At 42.4% G+C, this 23,469-nt stretch overlaps 6 protein-coding genes across 7 annotated transcripts; 3 read left to right on the forward strand and 3 right to left on the reverse strand.

Moving 5' to 3' along the window:
- The first annotated feature begins 1,979 nt into the window (after positions 1–1,979).
- Positions 1,980–5,351, forward strand: LOC129723571 (kinesin-like protein KIF23). 2 transcript variants are annotated; one of them, XM_055677885.1, is made up of 6 exons: positions 1,980–2,009; positions 2,067–2,193; positions 2,252–2,977; positions 3,036–3,576; positions 3,831–4,682; positions 4,749–5,351. In XM_055677885.1, the coding sequence occupies exons 2-6, from the start codon at positions 2,183–2,185 to the stop codon at positions 5,214–5,216; spliced, it is 2,598 nt and encodes an 865-aa protein (XP_055533860.1). In that variant the 5' UTR covers positions 1,980–2,009; positions 2,067–2,182; the 3' UTR covers positions 5,217–5,351. The 2 variants fall into 2 exon arrangements, with proteins under 2 accessions (XP_055533860.1, XP_055533859.1); XM_055677884.1 differs by having other exon boundaries at positions 1,983–2,193.
- On the reverse strand, positions 5,255–7,431 carry LOC129723573 (THUMP domain-containing protein 1 homolog). The gene is made up of 2 exons (XM_055677887.1): positions 7,324–7,431; positions 5,255–6,392 (listed from the first exon to the last, which is right to left on the reverse strand). The coding sequence occupies exon 2, from the start codon at positions 6,378–6,380 to the stop codon at positions 5,340–5,342; it is 1,041 nt and encodes a 346-aa protein (XP_055533862.1). The 5' UTR covers positions 6,381–6,392; positions 7,324–7,431; the 3' UTR covers positions 5,255–5,339.
- On the forward strand, positions 7,074–12,556 carry LOC129723574 (histidine triad nucleotide-binding protein 1-like). The gene is made up of 2 exons (XM_055677888.1): positions 7,074–7,188; positions 11,990–12,556. The coding sequence occupies exon 2, from the start codon at positions 12,023–12,025 to the stop codon at positions 12,464–12,466; it is 444 nt and encodes a 147-aa protein (XP_055533863.1). The 5' UTR covers positions 7,074–7,188; positions 11,990–12,022; the 3' UTR covers positions 12,467–12,556.
- On the reverse strand, positions 7,681–11,793 carry LOC129719573 (uncharacterized protein K02A2.6-like). The gene has a single exon (XM_055670966.1). It carries the CDS (start codon positions 11,791–11,793, stop codon positions 7,681–7,683), a length of 4,113 nt encoding a protein of 1,370 aa, XP_055526941.1.
- Positions 12,477–13,805, reverse strand: LOC129723572 (28S ribosomal protein S22, mitochondrial). The gene is made up of 2 exons (XM_055677886.1): positions 13,594–13,805; positions 12,477–13,537 (listed from the first exon to the last, which is right to left on the reverse strand). The coding sequence occupies exons 1-2, from the start codon at positions 13,715–13,717 to the stop codon at positions 12,540–12,542; spliced, it is 1,122 nt and encodes a 373-aa protein (XP_055533861.1). The 5' UTR covers positions 13,718–13,805; the 3' UTR covers positions 12,477–12,539.
- Positions 13,806–20,559: 6,754 nt separating this feature from the next.
- On the forward strand, positions 20,560–23,399 carry LOC129721733 (peroxisomal membrane protein PMP34). Its single transcript, XM_055674646.1, has 3 exons — positions 20,560–21,476; positions 21,541–21,601; positions 22,196–23,399. The coding sequence occupies exons 1-3, from the start codon at positions 21,405–21,407 to the stop codon at positions 22,993–22,995; spliced, it is 933 nt and encodes a 310-aa protein (XP_055530621.1). The 5' UTR covers positions 20,560–21,404; the 3' UTR covers positions 22,996–23,399.
- The last annotated feature ends 70 nt before the right edge of the window (positions 23,400–23,469 follow it).

The raw sequence follows: 23,469 nt of genomic DNA on the forward strand, positions 1-23,469 counted from the left end.
TTGTCCCACGACTTTTATTTTATATATCATGGCATTGTTGTGATAAATACATCAAATCGCCAAAAGCATGCGAACTTTAACAAACCCGTACGATATAAAAACAGGCGAAATGGTGCCCATCGCTGATGGCAATAAATCGTACATGCCTTTAATGATGAATATGATATTCTTTGCTCGATCAAGACAAACGAAAGCCTAAGAAACAAATAAAAAGACTCTATTTTTCGAACTGAATTTCTATTTTTAAAAACGGGTTTTTCCCGTTAACACGCAAGTTCATTAAGCAGACAGTATATGAAGTAGAGAGAACGAAAATTAAACGAACTGGAAATTTATCATATTTCCAGTTCGCTTAATTTTCGTTCTCTCTACTTCATATACTGTCTGCTTAATGAAAAAGACTCAAATTAACTATTGAGGTGTAGAGAATAAAACTTATTCGTGAAAGGACAATATTTAACGTTAAATAAGGGTACCAATCGAGTAATGTAAATAAACAAGGTGATAATGTCAGGAGTGGATGAAATGTGTTGTAATTGAGCGTGTTATAGAATATGAGTTTTTCGGAGTTTCAACTACATATTTGAAATCCACAAACCTGTACACTGGTTCAGTGACATTAAACAAAGCATCGCCGGTGTAATCTTTTGAAACTGTATACCTTGTAAAGGATTTCAAAAAACGTTATTCACTTATCATATTTATTCACTCGGTATCCAGCTTTTTACGAGCCATAATGGCGGACGCTATAATGCAAAGTGCGTAATAAATTACCCACCCTTTTGACAACTCTGCTTACGTCAGTTTGAAGTCTTCATATATTTTATCCAAAGAAAAATATATCTGGCCACATTTGTGTTGCCAATTTTTCAGAAATTGCAAATCTGACGTAAGCAAAGAGGTTTGCATATTACGAACACGCATTATAGCGACCACCATTATGGTGCGTAAAAAGCTGGACACTTAATGTTGCAAATGAAAAACAAAACAAACAATGAACCCAAAAAACTGCCACTGAGCTACCGAGGTGTCAGTTTGATAGAGCGAAATAAGAAATTGGGCAATGAGTGATTATCACACAGAAGTCTAAATAGTCATGCAAGGGGCAATATTGGTAAGGTTTTCGCAATAAGCATACATTTAATTCTCGTTTTTGTTTCTCGGTACGCAGTTTTGGTTTTGTTTCTCGCACACAGAAAAAAACTTGTCTCTATCGTGAAAAATGACAAAATATTTAGAAAAACTCTGAATCATAATTAAAGAACAGACATAACACTTTGAACAAATTTTCAATAAAATCATCGTTCGGACGATTCCAGTATTTTTCGTTAGTAACACTAGCACCATCTGCTGCCGTGTTCGCGCTGCGTCATGTATTTCGACATCAGCGCTAGCGTTACGGCATGGGTCAAATGGGGAACCACTAAATATGTATGAGATTGCATGACAGCGCGCGAAAACTGTTATTGGATCGGGAATTTGAAATGATTGTTTTTTCGTGACGATGGAGCTAGATTCCAGTGTTACGTCTGTTAGTCTGTGCTTTTAGTATACATTATTATTTATAACGCTTTAACGTCTCAGCATTTAAAAATGCACTGTTAGATAAAATTGCATAAAATACTAAAATTATAATTCCGTCTACTATTTGTTTCAATGGAATATAATAAGGGTATATAACTTGATAAAATTCTTAACAACACTTAACACGTATTTGTCTTTTCTGCAACGGTATTCTCTTGCTTTGTATGAGAAGGAAGAAAAAAGCCCTGTATTTTTACTTTTGTTCCTACGCACGATTCCGAATTGAATTACTTTTCAAAGCACATTTTCAACAAAAGGGGATTGAAATTTCACACTGAGATTCAACGATCATATATGTTGCGTATTATATCAATAGTCCCATATAATTTCAACTGTTATACGACACTGACTCAACCGACTCAACTGCAGTGATTAGGTCAACTGGTGTTCGCCGTCACACCCCAGCAGGCATTTATCGAAGCAGTGTGCGTAGCAGCTTTGTAACGAACTTTAAAACAACGGTTTTTCTTTTATCGTTCTAGATGTAATAACAATTGTCTACGCAAAGTGAAGTTTTTGTGGCCGTTTTCTGCTTCAACAAGTTTGAGTTTAATGAAAAATCTGTACCACATCCTCACCCGTTACAACAGCTTCGAAAATGAAGACGATGTGAGTAGAAACATCTTATTTCCGTGAGCTTTTTGATAAAGCTTGATTTCGCTTGCAGGCGCCAGAAAACTCCCATCAAGGTGTTCCCAAAGGCAACGCCACTGTCAAGTCGTGGAAATTCTGGCAACAGGTTGCCAAGCGATCCAGTCCAGGTTTACTGCCGCGTCCGTCCGTTACCCTGCGAATCCGATCTGTCCTGTCTGCGGGTGGCCGCTCACAATATGGTCGTCTTAACACCGCCTGAAATCGCAATCAACTATAAGATTTCAAATCTAAAAGAAACCCAGTATCTGTTCCGGCATGTTTTCGAACCGGCTGCGACGCAGCACGAACTGTACTGTACCGTTGCGCAACCGCTGGTCGAAGCACTAATCAGGGGGAAAAATGGGTTACTGTTTACTTACGGTGTAACCGGTAGTGGCAAAACATACACAATGACCGGGGACACACAGCACCGGGGTATAATGCCACGATGTTTAGATGCCCTGTTTCGAACCATCTCCGATTATCAAGCGAAAAAGTTCATTTTTAAACCGGACCGATTGAACGGGTTCGATATCCTGTCCGATGCGGACGCAATGCTAGAACGGCAGGCCGAGTTGCATTCCAAGCTGCATCGGGTAAAGCGGAAGGACACGGATCCGGAGATAGCTTCGAAAGCATCCGTGGAACCGTCCGAGGTCGATGGAATCGATGAGGACAATATTTATTCGGTTTTTATTACGTACGTTGAGGTGTACAACAATAGCGTTTATGATCTGTTGGAGGAGACGACTATTCAAAAGTAAGAAAATTTAAACTGTTTTGATTATTTTTTTGAATTATTGTTTTGCGGGTTCCAGAACGCTTCAGAGCAAAATGGTGCGAGAAGATGGTAATCACAACATGTTTGTGCACGGCGTTACTGAGGTCGAGGTGAAAACGATGGATGAGGCACTGGAAGTGTTTCTCATTGGTCAAAAGAGGAAACGTGTGGGTCACACGATTCTGAATGCGGAATCTAGTCGATCGCATTCGGTTTTCACTATCCGATTGGTACAGGCTCCCGTCGATAATCAGGGTGAACACGTGATGCAGGATCGGAAGGCAATTACAATTAGCCAGCTGTCGCTGGTGGATCTAGCGGGCAGTGAGCGCACCAACCGGACGGGCAATACCGGACAAAGGTTGCGAGAGGCCGGTAACATTAATAACAGTTTGATGACATTGAGGACTTGCTTGGAGATTTTGCGGGAAAATCAAATGACGGGAAGTTCCAAAAAGGTGCCGTACCGTGACTCGAAAATTACCCATCTGTTCAAGAACTACTTCGATGGGGAGGGTCAGGTGCGGATGGTTGTGTGCGTTAATCCGAGAGCGGAGGATTATGATGAAACCGCGCAGGTTTGTTGCTATTATTTTTTAGAGAGATTTCTCGTCAATGCCCTTAGTTGACAACACCTTCTCGGGTTTCAGTTAAATTTTGTGAGTTCAGTAATTAAAGTAATGTTGCTTGTACATCTGAAATCTCAAAAAGTTGTTAACATACTTTTTTTTAAATGCAAGGATAATTTTATAATTATTGTTTGGATGGCATAGACGAGTTTGCGTGTAATCGGTTCTTAGTATTTTTTCTTACAACTTTCGCATTCCCACAGGTGATGAAATTCGCCGAAATGACCCAGGACGTTCAGATCGCCCGCCCAACGCCGGTTAAGATTGATGTCGGTTTGACACCCGGACGTCGCAAGGCGAACGAAATCTATAAGATGGCTTTGAAGGACCTGGAAAAGCGACACCAGGACGCAGTAGATAAGATAGAGATTGATCTGGGATTGGTTTACAGCCTGGGGCCCAACTTCCCGGAGATGAAGATGGATGGACCGGAATCGCAGGAACTCCTGCAAGAACTTATAAAACTGCTTGAGCTGCGCATCGCCAAACGGAAAGCGCTCTGTGAAGATTTCGATGCAAGGCAGGATAGGTTCCGAATGAATCTGTTGAAGCTAGAGCGAGAAAATGTGGCATTGAAGGCGGAAAATACTTCCATCAAGGGTGTCTTAAGCTACAACCAGCAGAAAACAAAAGAGCTGGAGAAGAAAATTGTCCATTTCGAGGGCCTGGTTAACGAATCTAATCAGCGCAATCGGGCTTTAGAGGAACAGTTGCGGGAAATGGAGCTACAGGTTAGCCAGAAAACACAGAAACTGAATCAACTGAAAGTCGAAAGTGAACGCCAGGCGAAAAAGTACAGCTCAAAAATGGCTGTCGAATCGAAAATGAGTCGAGAACTGGAATTGAAACTGCAGGAACAGAAGAACAAATTGAAGGAGGAAATGCGAGAGAAGGATGAACGGTTACGGTTGGTTTCGGAAATAATCAAAGGCGATACACCACTGAAGAAGGTGGGTCGATCGAACAGTGTGGATGAACTTGCGACACCGGTTAGCAGCAGGCCAGCTGGACCGATTAGAGCGAATGGAGTTGCACCGATGCCACGATCAGCTAGGGTAGGCATTTTATTGCGTTTGAGCTTAGCATTTTTTTAAATTAAATTTTGTATTCTCTAAATACAGGGAGTTGCTGTGGCGAATCCGCGCCACCGTCGTTCTCGGTCTACCGGAGAGCGCTGGCTAGAGCATAGAGCGGCAAATCCCGTTCCTTTGGGAACGATATTCCAGCCCTACTATAGTGATCGAAAGTCGGTCACTAAATTGAGTGACGCCCGGGACGTCACGAACGCAAAGGCCTCCAAGTATTGTTTGATTTCGCAGGAAGCTGACACCGAGGGCGAAGTTGAGACAAAGATCTTCAAGGGAGATGTTATTCCCACCACGGGGGGAGGAGCCCAGGTGATCTTCAATGACGTCGAATGTCTGAAGCAACATTCTCCCACGAAGTCACCTAATAGACGCAAACGAACCAGCAGTTCCGCTCCTGTCGCGAGTGCCCCTCCGCTGACGGAAATACAAACCACAAGCTCAAAGTGTAGTACGGCGATTGAGGGCCATGGCGGAAGCGGCGGTAAAAAACCCAAACATTGATTTATTCTGATTTAAAATGACTCAAAACACAATCCATGTAAATAGTTCTTACAAAATCATTTATTTTTTAGTTTTGTCTCTAATCAGTAACAAGAAAGCAAGTTTTAAAAATGAAATAACATGTCATTCAACGATTTTGTCGTCTTTTCCTTCGACTGATTCCTCCTGGGTTTCTGTAGTTTTCTCTCCCTCTACTGGTTGAGAACCGCTTGACGACTTCACTTCCTCCAGGGATGTTTCTGTAACGGCCTCTACCGTATGAACAACTTCTGGTTTTTCACACTGCTTTTCTTCTTTTTCCTCCACTGCTACCTGAGGAGCATTCGATGAAGATCCCTCACTCTCGGTCTTCTGACCGCAAATTTCTGCCAGATTGTACTTCCTTAGTTCGTAGTACTGCGGCAATACGCTGATCAGACAAAGCCCTTTGATGACCTCTACGATAACCGCCAGCTCGGGTTGCTTCAGATTTGCTTTATGGCACATATTTTTGGAATTGATGAGTCCGGCCAGTTCATTTATTACCTTAGACCTGTCTAGGGAATTGTTGTGTCGATGATTGAACATGATGGCGAAGGTTTTCGGTTCACCCAGAAAATATTTATCGAATAGCCCACCCGCACCGTCGATGATGTCTTTCAAGTTAGCTTTGGTAACCACCTCAATTGGCATTAGACGTAAGATGAAGCGACTTTTTAGCTTCCTGGTTTTGGCTAAATCGTTTAAAATCTTCAGCGCTAACTCTTTCGGGTTGTCCAAAATGGTTGAGATAAAGTAGCAATTGTTTAATCCCGTATCAACGGACTGGAATCGGAATACTCGTTTTTCCTTGCGCGCGGCTTCAGCCTGTTTTTCAACCAGAACCGAAATGTCTTCCTCATCTTCACTGTTAGAAGCTTCCTTGGCGTCGTTTCCAGCGTCCAGTTTTCCATACATTTCGTCAGCATATTCATTCAAAAGTCGGTAGCTATCCCGGAGACAATCTTTTCCTCGCATGTTGCAGGTTACCATAAACCCACGCTGACCCGGCTTTAGGTAAGGCTTCTTATACGAATCATTGTACGCTTTTGCGTAGTAATTACGGGTATCTATTTTACCTTTTTTAGCCGGCAGTGAATTGCTGCTTGCGCCCTCCATTTTAGCACGCTTTCCGTTCGCAGCCATTGAAATCGCGAACTGTAAAAATTTGTTTTGTTTGTTAAATTTTCGATACCGCGTCGATGGACGGTGTGTGATTTGTTTAGTAACGCTAATAGCGTTATCATGAAGGAGCGTTACAGTCAGGGATGCCACATTTTTAATTGTAATTTGAAAATCAAAGAATATTCAATCTGCATAAACCGCATAAACACTCGGCAATTTTAGTTTTCGCTTCGTCATATTTGGCCATCGAAATTTTATCCCGATGTTTTAATAAATATATACATTATTGTCAGTTCCGGAGTGATTTGCGATAAGGGCGCAACTGGCAAAAGATAAACATTGGGGAATATCAGTTTGAAAATTTGCAAGTACATTTTCAAATCGTAATTTCAAAGGAAGTGACTAACATTAACATCAATACCGAAAATCGACAGAAAATATACCTGGCTTACAGTTTCCTAAAAATACTACATCAAATTTGTGCATTTATGGCTTAAATCTGCACTTTTCTTCTAACCTTTTTCTATTGAGCCTTAAAGCATTCTGACAACGAGATTCGCCCATCTTTCTTTCGCCTTGTTTTTATTTTTTCTCCAGTTGCGCCCGTTGAAATGCGCCTTTATTTTGAAAGCAAAAGTTGATCCGCCCTTTACTGTCGCCTGTTTACGAAATATTTCGCAAATAAGCCCGTTGCTTCAAAACAATGTAAAGGGCCTAGTTCCAAAGTATCTTTTGTTTTGGGTAAACTGCTTTATCACCCTTCACTAAAAGCTTGATTTAAATAATTTTATCGATTTATACAAAAGAAAGGATTCTTGCCATGAATTTCGTAAGTCTTTTCGAAACCAATAGTGTAATAAAACCATTTGTTTACATTTTGTTAGTTGAGCCCTAATCGCGAATCACTCCGGAGTTATTTATAGACTATCAAAAATTCAAATTGCTGTTGTCACAATATACATACATAATCCGAATTTCATGCAATTTTAATTTTTCAATGCATTTCAATGGTCACTTATCTATCGGTCTTAATTATTTTTTTTTAGATTTTTTCTGGATGTACAAACATTTCCAGCCTTTGATTTTTTACTCAATGCGCTACTGGCATCTCTGTTCGCAGTTTAACTGTTATATCCAGCGTGATACACAAAGAAAACACGTGTTTACTCTTGGAACTTTCGTTTACTTCTGAGATCTTGTTCGGTGTATATATATATCGGGGTGAATCCGAATATCACGGTTTATAAAAGCGAGGTGAATTGATACACTGAATCATAACAACTCTCCCCCTTTTTAATTAAAATTTACATTGCAAAAAAAATTAGAGATTCAGTCTACATGGTGGCTTCACTACTCTGTTCGAACGACGTACTGGTTGAACTGGCTCAACGTTCCCCATTCGTGCGCCTTCCGATACTACAGCTTGCTGACCGCCGTTCGCCACGGGTTGAACAGGCGGGGGTGCTTGAGATTCTGATGTGAAGGATGTACCAACTACCGGTTGAACCTCGCAACTGCGGTTGTCGCCACTGGATGCTGTTGTTACAATAGGAGTCGCAAACTCTGGAGCCATCTCTTTCGAACCTGCTCTTGATGACGAATCCAAATTCGATCCAACGCCACACATGTGATCCACATGCCTTTCCCACAGCCTTCCGTCATCCAAGCGAATCGAATATCGCATTTTGCCCAGCTTTGAAACGACCTGTCCGAACTGCCACTTGTTTGCCGACAGAAAATCGCGGACACGCACTTTATCACCATCTAAGAACACTCGGTTAACGGGGTTAGCTGGTCTTCTCACTGAATTTGTAGGTAGCATTAGGTCCAATCGGGACTTAATCTGTCTCCCGAACACCATCATAGAGGGTGATCGTCCGGTTGACGGATGAATCATCTTTCGGTATGTCATTAGAATATTGGCAATTTCGACATCTAGTTTCGATTTCGGACAACGTATTGCTTTGAGCTTCTGCTTAAACGTTTGTACGTACCTTTCGGCTTGACCGTTAGTCGCGGGGTGGTAAGGTGCACCCATCTTGTGTGTTATTCCGTTGAGCTTCAAGAATCTTTGAAACGATTCCGCCGTAAACTGGGTTCCGTGATCACTCACGAACACGGCCGGAATTCCGAATCGGCTAAAAATCTCCCGACACATTCTCTCCGTATGCTCAGCTGTGATTGATTTGCACACTCGAATCTCGGGCCATTTTGTATAAGCATCGACCATTATGAAGAAATAAGTATCCTGAAATGGTCCGGCAAAATCTGCATGCACCCTCTGGAACGGTTCAGTTGCTGGTTCCCAAGGGTGAGGTAAAACTTTCGTCGGCTCTGATCGAATGGATTGACACTCCGCACAGTTTGAGATCAGTTCCTCGATCTCCCGATCTATCCCCATCCACCAGCAGACACCTCGGGCAAGAGATTTGGTACGCGTTATACCGAAATGGGTAGAATGGAGCTCTGCAAGAACACGCTCACGAAGCTTAACCGGAACGTACACGCGAATTCCTCTCAACAAGCATCCATTTTGAATCGTAAATTCCGTTTGATCGATGCCAAACCGATCTTTCCCATCAACTGCTTGTCCATACCGCAGACCTTGGAGCAACGTTTGAATATTTTTGTCCTCACTAGTAGCTTGCGACAACTGCTCTGCTGTCACCGGAAGGGTATCGATTTGGTTCATCTCTACCACGTCCGATTCCTCGATAATGTTTTCTGAACCACATAGCTTCACTGGGATTCTTGACATCGCATCGGCATTCGCGTGATCGGTAGACTTCCGGAACCGTATCTCGTAATCAAAAGATTGTAAATAAGTAGCATAATGCTGCATCCTCAATGCAGACATCACGGGAAGGCCCTTGTGTTCGCTAAAGATCTTCGTAACCGCATGATTGTCCGTAACCAGTATAAATCTCCGTCCGTACAAATATTGAAAGTACTTTTTTACACCGAATATAATAGCGTAAGCCTCCTTGTCTACTTGCATGTACTTTTGTTGTGTAGCATTAAGCGTCTGTGACGCGAATTGTATTGGGCGTTCGGAACCATCTGGATAGACATGACTTAAAACAGCCCCTACACCGTAAGGTGAAGCATCTGTAGCCAGGAGTAGGGGTAACTCTGGCGAATAATGCACCAAGCATCTGTCCGACTGCATTTGTTGTTTGACCGTGTAAAACGAATGCTCACATTCTTTTGTCCATTTAAACTCGACCGTATCTTTGAGCAAATTGTTCAGCGGGTAAAGCATGGTACTTAAATTATCGAAAAAGCGACCGTAGTAATTGATGAAGCCGACAAACGACCGCACCTCATCTTTATTCTTCGGTCGCGGCATAAACTGAATGGCATCCATCTTTTTCTGTACCTTATGAATACCTTCTCGATCGATCAGATATCCGCAATATTCAATTTTGTTCGTCAAAAATTCGCACTTCGCTCTATTAACCCGAATGTTGTACTGATCCAGTCTACGCAAGACTTCTTCAAGCCGACTCAAATGAACGTCATTGGGGCCCGTTATTTTAATATCATCCAAAAACACACTTACACCGTCGATTCCTTGTAAAATGATTTCAATCTGGCGTTGCCAAATCGCAGGAGCGGATGCGATACCGTACATAAGACGATTCGGTCGGTACAACCCACGGTGTGTATTTAACGTCAGTATCTCTCTATCTTCTGGGGCCACTTCAAGTTGGAGATACGCTTGTACCAGATCAATTTTAGAGAACTTATCACCTCCTGCCAACGACGCGAACAACTCATCTACTGTTGGCAGTGGATGCTGATCCACTTTTAAGTTGGGATTGACCGTTTGTTTATAATCCCCGCAGATCCTAATTCTGTTATCGGATTTTTTAACGGGAACAATCGGAGTTGCCCAGCTACTGTTATCGACTTTCGTTAGTACCCCTTCAGTAACTAACTTATCTAACTCATTGTCAATCGCATTTTTTAAATTGAACGGAACTTTTCGAGCTCGCAAGAAAACCGGAGTTGCATTTGGTTTCAATGTAAGGCGCGCTTGCACTGAAGAAATCTTTCCAATCGAATCGTCGAACACTCTTGTATACGTTGCGAAAAGCTCATTCAAGGCGTTGGAAATGTTGAGTGGATTAATCGCGTGAACTGTCCCTGAAGTTTGCAAAATAGAACTCCAGTCCACCGCTAATACTTTAAGCCACTCTCGGCCTAGCAGGGGATGTTTTCCCGAATTTACTACATACAAAGGCAAACGCTCTTTCGTTCCGTTACATTCCACGTCAGCATCCAACACTCCCTTGATTTGTATATCTGTGTTGCAGTAACTAACCAGATTCAAGTCACTGTTTCGCAATTTAATATTCCGGAAGTGTTTATCGTAGTATTGGGTATTAATTATGCTAACGGGACTACCTGTGTCGACTTCGAAGCGAAGACTCACACCGCAAACATTTACTGGCAACCACATTTTTGCATCTGATGGTCGAGAGTCAACCGTACATATTTCTCCTACTATAACGTCACCGCTACTGGCCTTTTTGGCATCACGACCTTCGCGTACGTCAATGTGACTGGCTTTCACCGTACTTAGTTTTGAACCCTGTCGGCTAGATTCACCTCTATTCGCAGCAGTTTTTTTCATGCACACTCGTTCTAGATGGCCTTTAATTTTGCAATAAGAACACACTGTGTTCAAATGCCGGCACTTTTTAGCTACGTGCGATTTGTCACCGCAACGGTAGCATTGTAAATCAGAAGCGGGTTTGCCACTAGACTGGCTTGATCCACCCACTTTCTTATGTTTAGCCTTACCTTGTTGGTTATGTAAAGCATGTACTTCCTGTTTGGCATAGGCTCCTTCTATTTCAGCTCCACCTTTGAGTGACAATTCCATACCTACTGCGACATCCCTTGCATCAGCCAGTGTCAACTGTCGTCGCTCTAGCAGTCGTGCTCGTATGTCGTTACTCTTCATTCCAAAAACGAGCTGATTTCTCAAAGCGGTCTCCAAATAATTACCAAAATTGCATGTCACTGCAATTCTCCTCAGTGCAGTGAGGTATTCGTCGATGGTCTCATCCGGCGAGCTGGCATTTTTGTCGCCCTGTTTTCGACATTTGAAACGGAAGTTTTCGCTAATTTCGAGAGGCTGCGGATTAAAGTGTCCTTCCAAAACATCGATAATCGCTTGGTACGTCATTGTACGTGGACTTTGCGGAGCCACTTTATCGCAAGCAATCTCGTAGGTGTCCGGTCCCATCAAGTGTAGCAAAAAATTACGACGCAATTCGGCGATGCCGATACCGTAAATAGCAAACGCCGTTTCTAACCTCTCTACCCATCTATTCCACCGAATTTTCTTCCGGTCGAACGCATCGATATGAAAATTTGGTGGCGGAGCACCTTCAGCAAGTTGTGGATTGGCCTGCTGCGCCATCCTCGTCGTCAATCTGTTATATCCAGCGTGATACACAAAGAAAACACGTGTTTACTCTTGGAACTTTCGTTTACTTCTGAGATCTTGTTCGGTGTATATATATATCGGGGTGAATCCGAATATCACGGTTTATAAAAGCGAGGTGAATTGATACACTGAATCATAACATTAACAAAGTGTTTTTTGTTTTTGTCAGTAACAAACATTGGGGTTAGCGCCGGAAGCCGAAATGAACCGTATCCTAGCTTCCGTTGGAAGCTTTAAACAAAAACTACTACCGCTAGTGGTGCATCCTTGCTATTTGAGTACCAGCAACCCGAAACTACCGGTACCGGGAGCGGACACAATTTTCGATAAAATCATTCAGAAGCAAATTCCGGCAGACATCATCTACGAGGACAGCGAATGTTTGGCCTTCAACGATGTTTCACCCCAAGGTCCGGTCCATTTCTTGGTGATACCGAAACGACGCATTCCAAAACTGGAAGATGGAACCGAAGCAGACGTGACTACGTTTGGCCATCTAATGCGTATCGCTGGACAGTTAGGCAAGGACAGAGCTCCACAGGGTTTCCGGCTGGTAGTTAACAATGGCGAGCACGGCTGTCAATCTGTTTACCATCTGCATCTGCATGTGATCGGCGGTAGACAATTGGGATGGCCTCCAGGGTAAAGAAAAAACATTTCAATTCGCCAAAGTAGCTGAATTTATTAGAATCTATAACTACTATTTTAATAAAATTATTCTATCTTTCACCATGCATTTTCCGAATGCCTTCGGCAAGTTTAATTCGATCATTGATCATCTCCCGGTTAGCAGCAATGGCCAGATTAAGTTGCACCTTTTTAACGCAATGTTGCAGCACAAATCGTTCTACCAATGATAAAAATTTCTCATCCTGTTCCAATTCTTGCACCGTTCGCTTATTAGATTCAATTATCGGTGCCTCCGTACTGAGAATGTGCTCCTTCAGCTGCTCTGAACCCTCAGCGTCGACTGAAACATCGTGAAGTGTGCAGTGCAGGAATACCAACTCGACAGCATTCCTCATATAGTTCCTCTTAATCATATCCAAAAGTAAGTCGTCCACCAAGCGTTGCCACACCAAGAAAAAGCACATCGGTCCAAAATGTCGGGTAGATCTTAGCACATCAAATGCCTTGTTTTCATTCACGTGCTGGAACACAGCACTGGTTATATCATGATATTCCTTCTCGAAAGGCTCAAACTGCACGCATGCCTTATTCAGTACAAACTCGTACTCCCCGGAGTCTAGTATCTTATTCAATTCCGCACTGTCGAACATTTTAGGCGTTCGAATTTTTCGTCCTTTCAGTGGAAAGTAAATTTGATTCAAACGCTTTTTGGTCTCATACGAAGCCTCCTGCAGTGTTCCGTCTGTAAGCCGTTCTACAATAGTTCGCTTGTTGTTGCGCAGCCCAAAGCTGATGTCAGTGAATACCATCTTGGTGTCGGAAAACCCGGACAACGCTGGATCACGCGATATCACTTGAGGATTTTCTTTCATTGCGGCCACAATGGGTGGCATCTGTAATAATTTTTCAGCCCGGCCGATCGATTTTTTCACCTCCTCGCGTAACTGTTCGTCCGTCATGAAGCGATACTCAACAGTGTTGTTCTTGACGGCACGCTTGCGGAAAACTTTGTCCAGCTCCAGCCGGGTCATAGAGCGAAGCAGCTTTTGTACATCTTGCCGAATGAAGGCCGGGCCTGGATCTTTATCTGGGTTGTTATATATTAGGTTAAAATTCTCTACAAAATAAAAATTGTGTACTAACCATAAGACAAAAATTGGCTTTGCGTGGTGCTTGTACTGGAACAGTACCATCTCCCGATACTGAACGATCGTGTATTCCGGAAGGTTGCGCTTAAAAGTATTCCATTGAGCGAAACTTTGTTCATATTTTGGAAAAAAAAAATACAAGATACGATTAATTCCCAATACTTTTATCGTCTGCCCTGTTCAAAACACAGTCACATTTCAAAGAAAAATAATCAGTTGTCAAAGTTATCAGCACAGCGGTACGGCGATGAAGTTTCAGCAAAGTTGCCAGAAAAAAAGATACAAAGTGTGGAAAATAATACACTGAAAATAAATCGTACGCCCACCCCAAATGCTCTTTACATAAGAATAAACGAATCCAATCATTATATCATATCGATCCATATCGATTTTTATTGGAATCCACGGTATTTTGATGTGTTTCGGCATTTGACGTGTTCTAGTATTGAAATCTGAGTAAAACGAGATTGATTTCCGTATGCATGGCATACCAAACCTTTACACTTGATTTTGTGTTGTAAACTGAATCGCAAGTGTAGATATATGAATATGTAGATATGAAATGTTTCATCTATAGACCTCTCCAATTGTGCACTTTACACCGTATAAGTCGGATTGAAAATGAGGCCAGCAATGTGCTGTCAAAATGCCTGCATTGATTGCGGAATTTTCATTTTCTTTCACTGACTTGAAACTTAATTTATTCCTATGCGAATTATGTGATTTGTTTACGGATAGTATCCTACAAAATAAGTATTTGATTTCCAGTACCGAGCAACTCAAAAAAGACTATATTTTTCGATTTGCTTAACCCCGGTAGAGTTAAGCAAGAGTCATTTATGAGGCAAACAATCCGAGTTTAGTGTGCGTGACTGAGCTGTCAGAAAGCTCTATTAGCCTGTTCAACAAGGAAGAAAACGCTCTAAAGGATTCAGAATAAAATTCTGAAAATGATTTTGAAGCGTCCTTCTTGGTTTGGTACACTCGAATTACATAGACTTACTGGTGTTGAACCATTAGAAGCTAGGTCAAATAAAATTATTAACAATTTTCGACAAAAATCGTTGCAATCCTCTATTGCTACGATAAGCTCTCTTTATAGCCAATAAGTTAGCAATTAAGTAGTTGTAAGTTTACTTCCCCTTTTCTGACAAGTAGGTTTAAATCCCTACGAATGATAAGTCCTAATTGCGAAAGCAAACAAATCCTAACAATTAAAATTACAAATTTCCGACAGTGTTGAGAAGTCATCATTTGTGATTGGACACACATACTCATTATTTACTAATATTTATCATAAATACTTAAGCTACTAACAAATCCCCCCCCACCCCTTAAAAAAAAGCTCTATTAGCACAGATGTAAATGGAATTCACCTGGTAGTAACGTGTCGATTTTTTATAGTGTGAAACTGGAAGTAATTTGGCGATCAGGTCGTAAAATAAAGTAATTTTTCGGCGGACTTTTTAATGGCCCCTATTACAGGAGATGAGACGAGCGGCGCATTACTCATCTGACCAATTTAGTTATTGCAGATGGCGAGTCGGATGGATTTTGGACGAGTGGCTTATCTGTCACTCAGCTGTAACCTGCCAAGTTTCACTCGCGTTCCCTAATACAAAATTTTTCTCGCTCGTCAGTGACTGCTGCTGGCCTCGTCTTCTGTAATAGGGACCAATATTTTTAGGAGAATCTACAGATTGTCGACATGAACAAGTTGAATAAGTTTATATGCTCAATAAATATTATTTCGGTATAACAGCTAACTTACTTTGCTTTGTTGGCCGACGGATCGTTCACCGGTCTGGGGCCGAACGAACTATAGATGGCCAGCTTCTTCTGTCTTAGGTTTTCCAGTCATCTCGTACACCAGCATATTGTGCATCTTCATCCACCGCGCGCACCCACCGAGTGCGAGGCCTACCACAGAGTCAAGGGCCTCTCCTGGTTCTCTGCGGAAGCGAGTTTCAGCAGTTCTCTTGTCAGACATTCTAGCTACATGTCCAGTCCAATGAAGCCTATCATGTTGTTTTACCTTCAATTTATCAGCATGTTTGTATACCTGGTACCAGCGTTGGTCACTGTCATGAGTAGTATTTTCAGTTGAAAATGAAATCTTTGAATTCCAATTGTCAACGAACGAGCTGAAAATAAAAGAGACTTTTAGCTCCAAACAATTGACAGTGATTGTTGGCTAGCAGCATTTTTGTGATTTCGAACACGCAGTGTTACTTTAGTGTTTATTTGGTTGAGGATGTAGCTGCTTATATAGTTCATCGACTTCATGTAATGGATTGGCTCAAATCAAATTATTTCGATACTAAATCAGGCGTCTCATTTCTTTCAATGACCGCATTTTCATTGAAAATTGACACCGGTGGAATTGAAGGTCGTTTCAACTTGAGACAGTGAAATTCTGTTTTGTCATTTCAGTTTACACTGTCGAAAATTTGCAGGCAGGCAGGCCTGGTACAACTCGTGATTCATACACCTGGGCCAAACTCCATCTTACAATTTACCACCAAGTATTGATCGCAAGACGCTTTCGTCGATTAGCTTTCTTCAGCGTCCATGCTTCATGTCCGTAGAATGCCACCGGGAGGATCAGTTCGTAGCTGCAATACGTCGTGTCACTTCTCGGCTCATGTTGTTGTCACATGTCACAAGCGTACCAAGATGAACGAATTCATCAACCACTTCAAATCGTTCCCCATCAATCTCCACATCAGCACCGCGGAACTTTCTCGCTCTTTGCCACCATGTACCCCGCCGCTTTCCTCTTGAAAGGACTATAAGTCGATACCGATGAAATCAATGTCGCCCGCAAAACCAAGGAGCATGTGGAATTTCGTGCAACGGTTTGCTCTTCGTACTGCACTTTGAAGGGAGATGGTAAAAAGTAACTTGGAGAGGCCATCCCCATGGGCGCAACTAAGGAAAATTTCTAGGGGGGGCTAGTTTTCATGTATGTAATTTTAAAAAACAGAAAAAGGAGTTTTAATATGCTTATTTAATAACGCTTAAAATAGTGTCGTAACAACAGAAAAAAACCCTTCGGGATAGAATCTCCGAAGATGTACTGAATATCTTGAACACAACGTCAACGCCAACCTCTTTCAGCAACACTGATTTGATATTGAGGAGAGCCAGGTTTGGTAAATGGCTGGGCAGTGCTTTTTAACAGCACACCCGTACTAGCTGGAATAAAATAGACCCCAGTGTGGTTCAAGGCATAATGCCCTATTCCTACCTCCACGTGTTACCGACTGTGATACGAGCAACCAAGGGAAAACCGGTGAACCGGTGGGAACTTGGTCGTATGCTGACAGGAAAGGGGTAGTTGTTCTCTTTAGAGAGCAGCTTGTCTGAACCCCACAGGCTCAAACAGCGACTGATCCGAACCGAACGGCTGAACTATGAAATGCGGTGTCTCGCCAGCTACACCTATGGCGGCAGCCCCGTCGCGAGACTAGTCATCGCAGCCCTACTAAAAATACTACAAAGAATCAAGAATTCAAAACGCACCGGAACAATAGGCAATGACCCAGCCGACGAAATAAGGACGACGATTAGAAGCTTGGTACATGTAACAGTAGATCGCTCAACGCCCCGGATGTCGACTGGATTCTGCTGGATCAGCTAGAATCCCGCCACTTCGACATCGTTGCGTTCCAGGAGCTTTGCCTGAAAGGAGTACGGGAAAAGTGAAAGGTGCGGGGGATTTATGACCGCAAGGCACAGTACCACCAAAGCGGTGGCACAACCAATGAGCTTGGTAGCGGTTTTATAGTGCTGTGTAGGATGCAGAGTCGTATGATGAAGTGGCAGGCAATCAGCGACAGGTTATGTTTGTTGAGAATAAAAGGCTGGTTCTACAACTACACTATTCCCAATGTGCACTGCCCTCACGAAGGAAGACCTGATGCAGAGAAAGAAACGTTCTACGCACAACTGGAGAAACTTTACGATAGCTGCTCGCGTAGAGACATCAAGATTGTCATTAGGAACATGAACGGAAGGAAAGACTTATATAAACCGGTGATCGGCCCGCACAGCCTGTACACCGTGATGAACGACAACGGCCAGCTATGCACCAACTTCGCAGCTTCCCGCGGACTGGCAGTCCAAAGTCCCTTCTTTCCTCGACAAACGTACAGCAAAACAATTGACCACGTTCTCATCGACGGCCCGTTCTTCTCAGACATTACATACGTACGCACCAATCGCAGTGCTGATCGGACATGACTACTTTAATACAAAAAACTACAAAGCCCAAAACCGAGTAAAATGGCGACAACTTCTTGATACAGCACGAGTTACTACAGCTCTTATCTGACTGGTAAGATGAGTAAGAGGATCATGGGTGCAGAACCAGTTCTTAGCCAATGAATGACGACATCTCAATTTGTGTTTATTATGATGCTCTGATGGATAGTATGAAATATATTTATATTGAATACAATCATTCTCTGGGAAATTCTAGGGGAGACTAAACATTTTCTAGAGGGGCTGAAGCCCCCCCCTAGCCCCCCATCCCGTAGTTGCGCCCATGGCCATCCCCCTGCTTCAGTCCATCTAACTTTACGAACGCGAATGATGTCTCGCCAGCTATCCGCACGCATGATTTCCCCCAGCATCTTACGACTCAGCTTAATCAGTTTTGTCGGAAAACCGTGTTCCAGCATAATCTGTTACAGCTCGTTTCTTTTTACTGAGTCGTATGCCGCCCTGGAATCTACCAACAGAAGGTGAGTCTGCAAGTTGCACTTCCGGAACTTATCGAGGATCTGTCGCAGGGTCAATACACATCACCGGTATAGGGAAATTCCTGCTTCTGACACTGTTAACTGTTCTATAGAAGCTTCGCACGTCGTTTCTAGCAAAGTTTTCTCCTGAGTTGGCGAGCACTTCTCCCGATGGTGAACTCTATTCTCGGCAGCTCTTGCCTCCTTGTTTCTCTCCCTGTTCCAACGCGTAGCCGCAGTGAGTATTTCGCCCGTCACTCTCTGGTACTCAGCACCAAACCAGCCGTTACGCCGCCGTCCACGCGTCGTACCTTGCACCTCTCGCAGTCATTTTAATGGTACCGTGAATACAACTCCACAGCCCATTCATGTCTTCCACTGGTTTTTGATAAGCTATACCGCAGACAGATGTCCAAGCTGAGTTCCAAACCTGTGTAAAGTTTTTTGTAGTAGCAATCCGTAACCAGTGTCATTGGCCGATACCGTATCGATACCTTCGGTATCGATACCGTGGGTCCTTGATAACGGTATTTTTTATCGATGCTACTGACGCTGATATTAAGCTGGATCGATACTTTCGCCCCGATATTTTTTCGATACTGAAGGGAAACTATAAAATCGGAGAATTTATGGATACGACCAATTGCCTGAATGTCTTAAACAAGCTGCGCGGGAATTTAACTCTTTTTGTGAAAGTCACCAACAGATTGCATATACCCGCGCACTTCTAAGATGGTTTTCATGCGTCTTGCGAGAAAAACTGTTTCGCAATTGACAATACTGTCTATGCAGAGCAAAACCGGAATCGCTAGGGAACCTATACATTAGAGAAATGACAAGACACTCACCGTTAAGGCAACTGTCAACATCAAAACGGATAACGGCAATGCAAAATGAAACAACTCGCCCGTTTTGATGTTGACAGTTGCCTTAACGGTGAGTGTCTTGTCATTTCTCTAATGTATAGGTTCCCTAGGAATCGCCGCGTTACTCACCTGACAAGCATTTTGTGGTGAATGGCTTAGTATTCCAATAATTATACAGCAGTCTTTTTATGCGGAGGTTTCGTCTCAAATTTTTATGAAAACGCGAAAAATATGACTAAATTGAGTTGAAAAGATTACTAAGAAAACCGTTCTAAAATCTTTTTGCTATGTTTGAATATAAGAGTGATCAGTTTAAAGAAAAAATGCAACATTTTCACCAGAAATTGTGATTTGTTTGTAAAACGGATAACTCTAAACATAAAACGGAAGCTTAACTTAAATTAGGTCGATGTCTTGTACCGTTTTGAAGCACTGCAGAATGTTTCTTGTTCCCTATTTAAAAATTTCTTAACATTGTTAAACTGTATCTTCTTTCTTCAATAAATCATCTCCTCAACACTGCAGGGACTCGTCACATTTTTTTTTTTGCAGAAAGGCAGACAATAAAGAATAAAACGCCAGAGCTTTTGTGCTGCCCGAAATTTCAAATCAGGCCGCAGACGCGCTTATGCTATTGCACTGATTTGTATGTGACATATAATTCCCACCGTGGTCCCATTAGGTCTATTGACCGCAGGGATACCAAATGTGCAGATTTGTCTGCAAAACTCAGATTTTTGATTCGCAAATAATTGCAGTTTTTCCATAATTTCTGTGCTTTTTTCAGAGTTTTTTTATACTTGCGCAGACTTTTTCAAAATCTTTGCAGATTAATGCAGACTCAAATCACGGCCAGATTTTTTTTAAATTCCAAGCAGGTTTTGTCAGTTTTTCGTGCAGTTGCAAACTTTTTCAAAACCATCTGCCATCTCTGATTGACCGTAATGAAGATAAAAAAAACTGCCGCTTTTCACCTGTTTTAAGTAGCAGGTAGAATATCGATACAGCTGATATCGATGCTCCGCGTTCAATATCAACCTGGTATCGATGCAACCAGAAAAAAATTATCGATGCTCGAGTATCGATACTTTTGCAGATTTTGGCCAATGCTAAACCAGATAGCGCTACCAGTACCGCCAGCCTCGTGCACCAGCGAAAAAAAAATGTATTGTAGCAATAAGGTCACCAGGCGGCGCTAGTGTACGAGTGATTTATAACGCAATTTAGTTTGAAAATTTACACGGAAGTTTTGATCAATGTTGTTCTTGCTTGGACGTCTGTCTGTGGCTATACGTTGAACCAGCTCTCTAGTGTTTTCTTCTGCCACGCCGTCAGCTTTCAATCGCTGCTTGTTGAAACGCATCGTCCGGACTCTGTTTTGTTCGACAAACGTGCACGAAGCTTCCAAATTACGAGATAATAGTCCGAGTCGATGTTTGGTTTCCGAAAAAAAAACTAACATCAGTATTTAACATCCGAAAAGGGCCGACCGTCAATTAGTACGTGATCGATCTGGGAGGTGCGATCTGATGGAGCGTAAAAAACTGGATAAATCATTTTAGGAACTGACAGGCGATAAGATATTCACTGTTGTTTTTAAGTTGCTTTTACGTGCGTTATGTCAGTGGTTCCGTACAGCCCTGAGTAATCGTGTACATAGAATTTCGTATTCGTACCTAGATTTTTATCAGTGCTTGTTGTAACGCAAGTCACAAAAGGCAAAAAAGCTGAAATCTGGCAACTTTGTCATTAGGTTTTCTTTCGGGTCGGTTGTTTTCAGTGAAAATCTAAACGTAAAAAATGGATTTTTGTTGAACTTTCGTGAACTGTGCGTCCTGTAAAATCTCAGTGTGATCCTTATAGTTGTGTATTCGTTTGTTGAGATCGAGAATGCTTGTAAACAGGAACATGTAAACGCCAATTTCATTTGTTCGCTCAAGCATTCAAAACGGCTTGTTAATTCAGGCGGCGTATGTATGCGTAATTGTTCGGCTGCGGACTGGACACAAAAAATACGGAGCTCACTCTTCGCTAGCGTGCAAACCTGAAAAATTTGCAGCAGTGATAAAGCACTTCTGAAGTGGAATTGAAGGAATTGATCATCATCGTTGGATAGTTTCCCTTACCGCGAGCTGCGCCCATTTGAGTAAGAATTATTCGTACAGTTTTGATTAAACGAGTAGATTCGAGACACAATGGCTCAATCGAAACCGCTGAACGAAGTCTTTAGCTATCTATCGTGGGTGCATGCCGTTTCGGGGGCCACGGTAAGTCTAAACGATTCAATATAGCATGAGTTGTTAGCTAATTGTTTGCATTTTCTTATTACAGGGAAGTGTAGTTGCTATGTCTGCATTCTATCCGCTGGATACGGTGCGCTCTAGACTGCAGTGTAAGTATCGCTTGTGGAATGTTAAGTGCCTTCGTACGAGTGCATCATGTTCAGGAGAAGTCAAGCATGATTAATTTTTTATACCAACACGTCTTGTTGCGTGTTTGGATTCAAAGTTTAATGTGCACCGTACCATTAAATATGATAACGTTTCAATTTTATCGAACATTTGATCAAAATACTGTTTGATTAAACTTTGATCTTTACGCTGCAGCTTATCTTATGAATGGTAACTGTAATAGGTAGCATGATAACAAATCGTAATACCTATGCCTATAAAAATTTCGTTTCTAATTTATATTCATGATTCAGGGTAGTGTCCATAGACCACTTCTAGGTCAGGAATTCAATGAGATTTAAACATGGCATAATTTAATAGCTTTAATCCTAGGCATAATGGCATAATTTAATCCTTTAATCCTACTGTTTCAATTTTGATTGTATGAACTCTACAATATTCTGACCGTAATGTTCCGAATTTTTACTTTGAAAAAGGCATTATAATTTTAGGCTTTTTTTTATATTCACTGTTTCGGTATACTGAAAACTAAGCTCAAACGAAAGGCGACTGATTTTTGTCTATTTTGCTTACAGTGGAAGCACCGGAGAGACGAAAAGCGCTGAGCACGTGGGCTATGCTGAAGCAGCTCGTGGCTGAGGAGGGCTTCCGAACGCTTTATCGTGGCATCGGCCCGGTCCTGCAAAGCCTATGTGTCTCCAATTTTGTCTACTTTTACACGTTCCACACTCTGAAGGCGATTCGGGGAGCTGCGAACGGGGGTAGTCAATCGGCACTTGCAGATCTGGTGCTGGGTTCGTTGGCAGGCGTTGTGAACGTGTTTACGACCACCCCCTGCTGGGTGGTTAACACCCGGTTGAAGATGAAAGGCTTGGAGCACCGGGTCCAGGACAACACGATGCATTACGATAACCTGCTGGATGGATTAATCTACATCGGACGAACCGAAGGCGTTAAGGGTTTATGGGCCGGTTCGATCCCGTCCCTGCTGCTGGTGATAAATCCAGCCATTCAGTTTATGGTGTATGAAGCTCTCAAACGGCGGCTAATTCCGGATGTAAAGTTGGCTTCCAGTGCATCGTATTTCGCTATCGGTGCGGTGGCGAAAGCAATAGCCACTGTGCTTACCTATCCGTTGCAGCTGATTCAGACCAAGCTGCGGCACGGCAATTCGGATAAAAATGTGGATATTCCACCGGACGCCGATATGGTGCAGATGTTGTTGATTATCCTGAAAAAACAGGGCACCGTCGGTTTGTTTCGCGGCTTGGAGGCGAAACTTTTGCAGACGGTGCTGACAGCAGCGCTAATGTTCATGACATACGAGAAGATTGCCCGTTTTGTGATGGTCATTCTAGTGCGAAGCCGGAAGTGACGGGGAAGCTTTTTTTTCCGGCGAGTTTAGTCTTTCTTTTAGGCAATATAACAGTGGGTAAAGGTTTATCGTGTTTGGAATTCTTGGGCATTTCCACGTTTATGCATTCTTTGGTTTTTCAAACTAATCTAGTCTTGCACATTCCGACACAGAGCTTTTTGTCCACACAGAGAGCTAATGCGTTTTTGTTCTCTACGGCATCTTTGTTTTTGTAGGCAATTTTTGTTTGCGCGAGGAGGCTCGGGGTTAATTTATTTTATTTGTATGGTTCTTAGGCATTATTAGGCTCTAGAAGAGTAGCGATTACTGACAAAGTAGTACGACAAATTTAAATCCTCAAGTGCGATATTATGATGTGTTTATACGCTTGTAAATCAGAATAAATATCAGAAGATCAAAAAGAATTGGAGCTGTTTTTTTTACTTACCCACCAAATGTCCTGTAATATGAAGTTCCTAAAGTTCGATCTATTAT

The sequence above is a fragment of the Wyeomyia smithii genome, chromosome 2, assembly GCF_029784165.1.
Source record: "Wyeomyia smithii strain HCP4-BCI-WySm-NY-G18 chromosome 2, ASM2978416v1, whole genome shotgun sequence".
Taxonomy (NCBI): Eukaryota; Metazoa; Arthropoda; class Insecta; order Diptera; family Culicidae; genus Wyeomyia; species Wyeomyia smithii.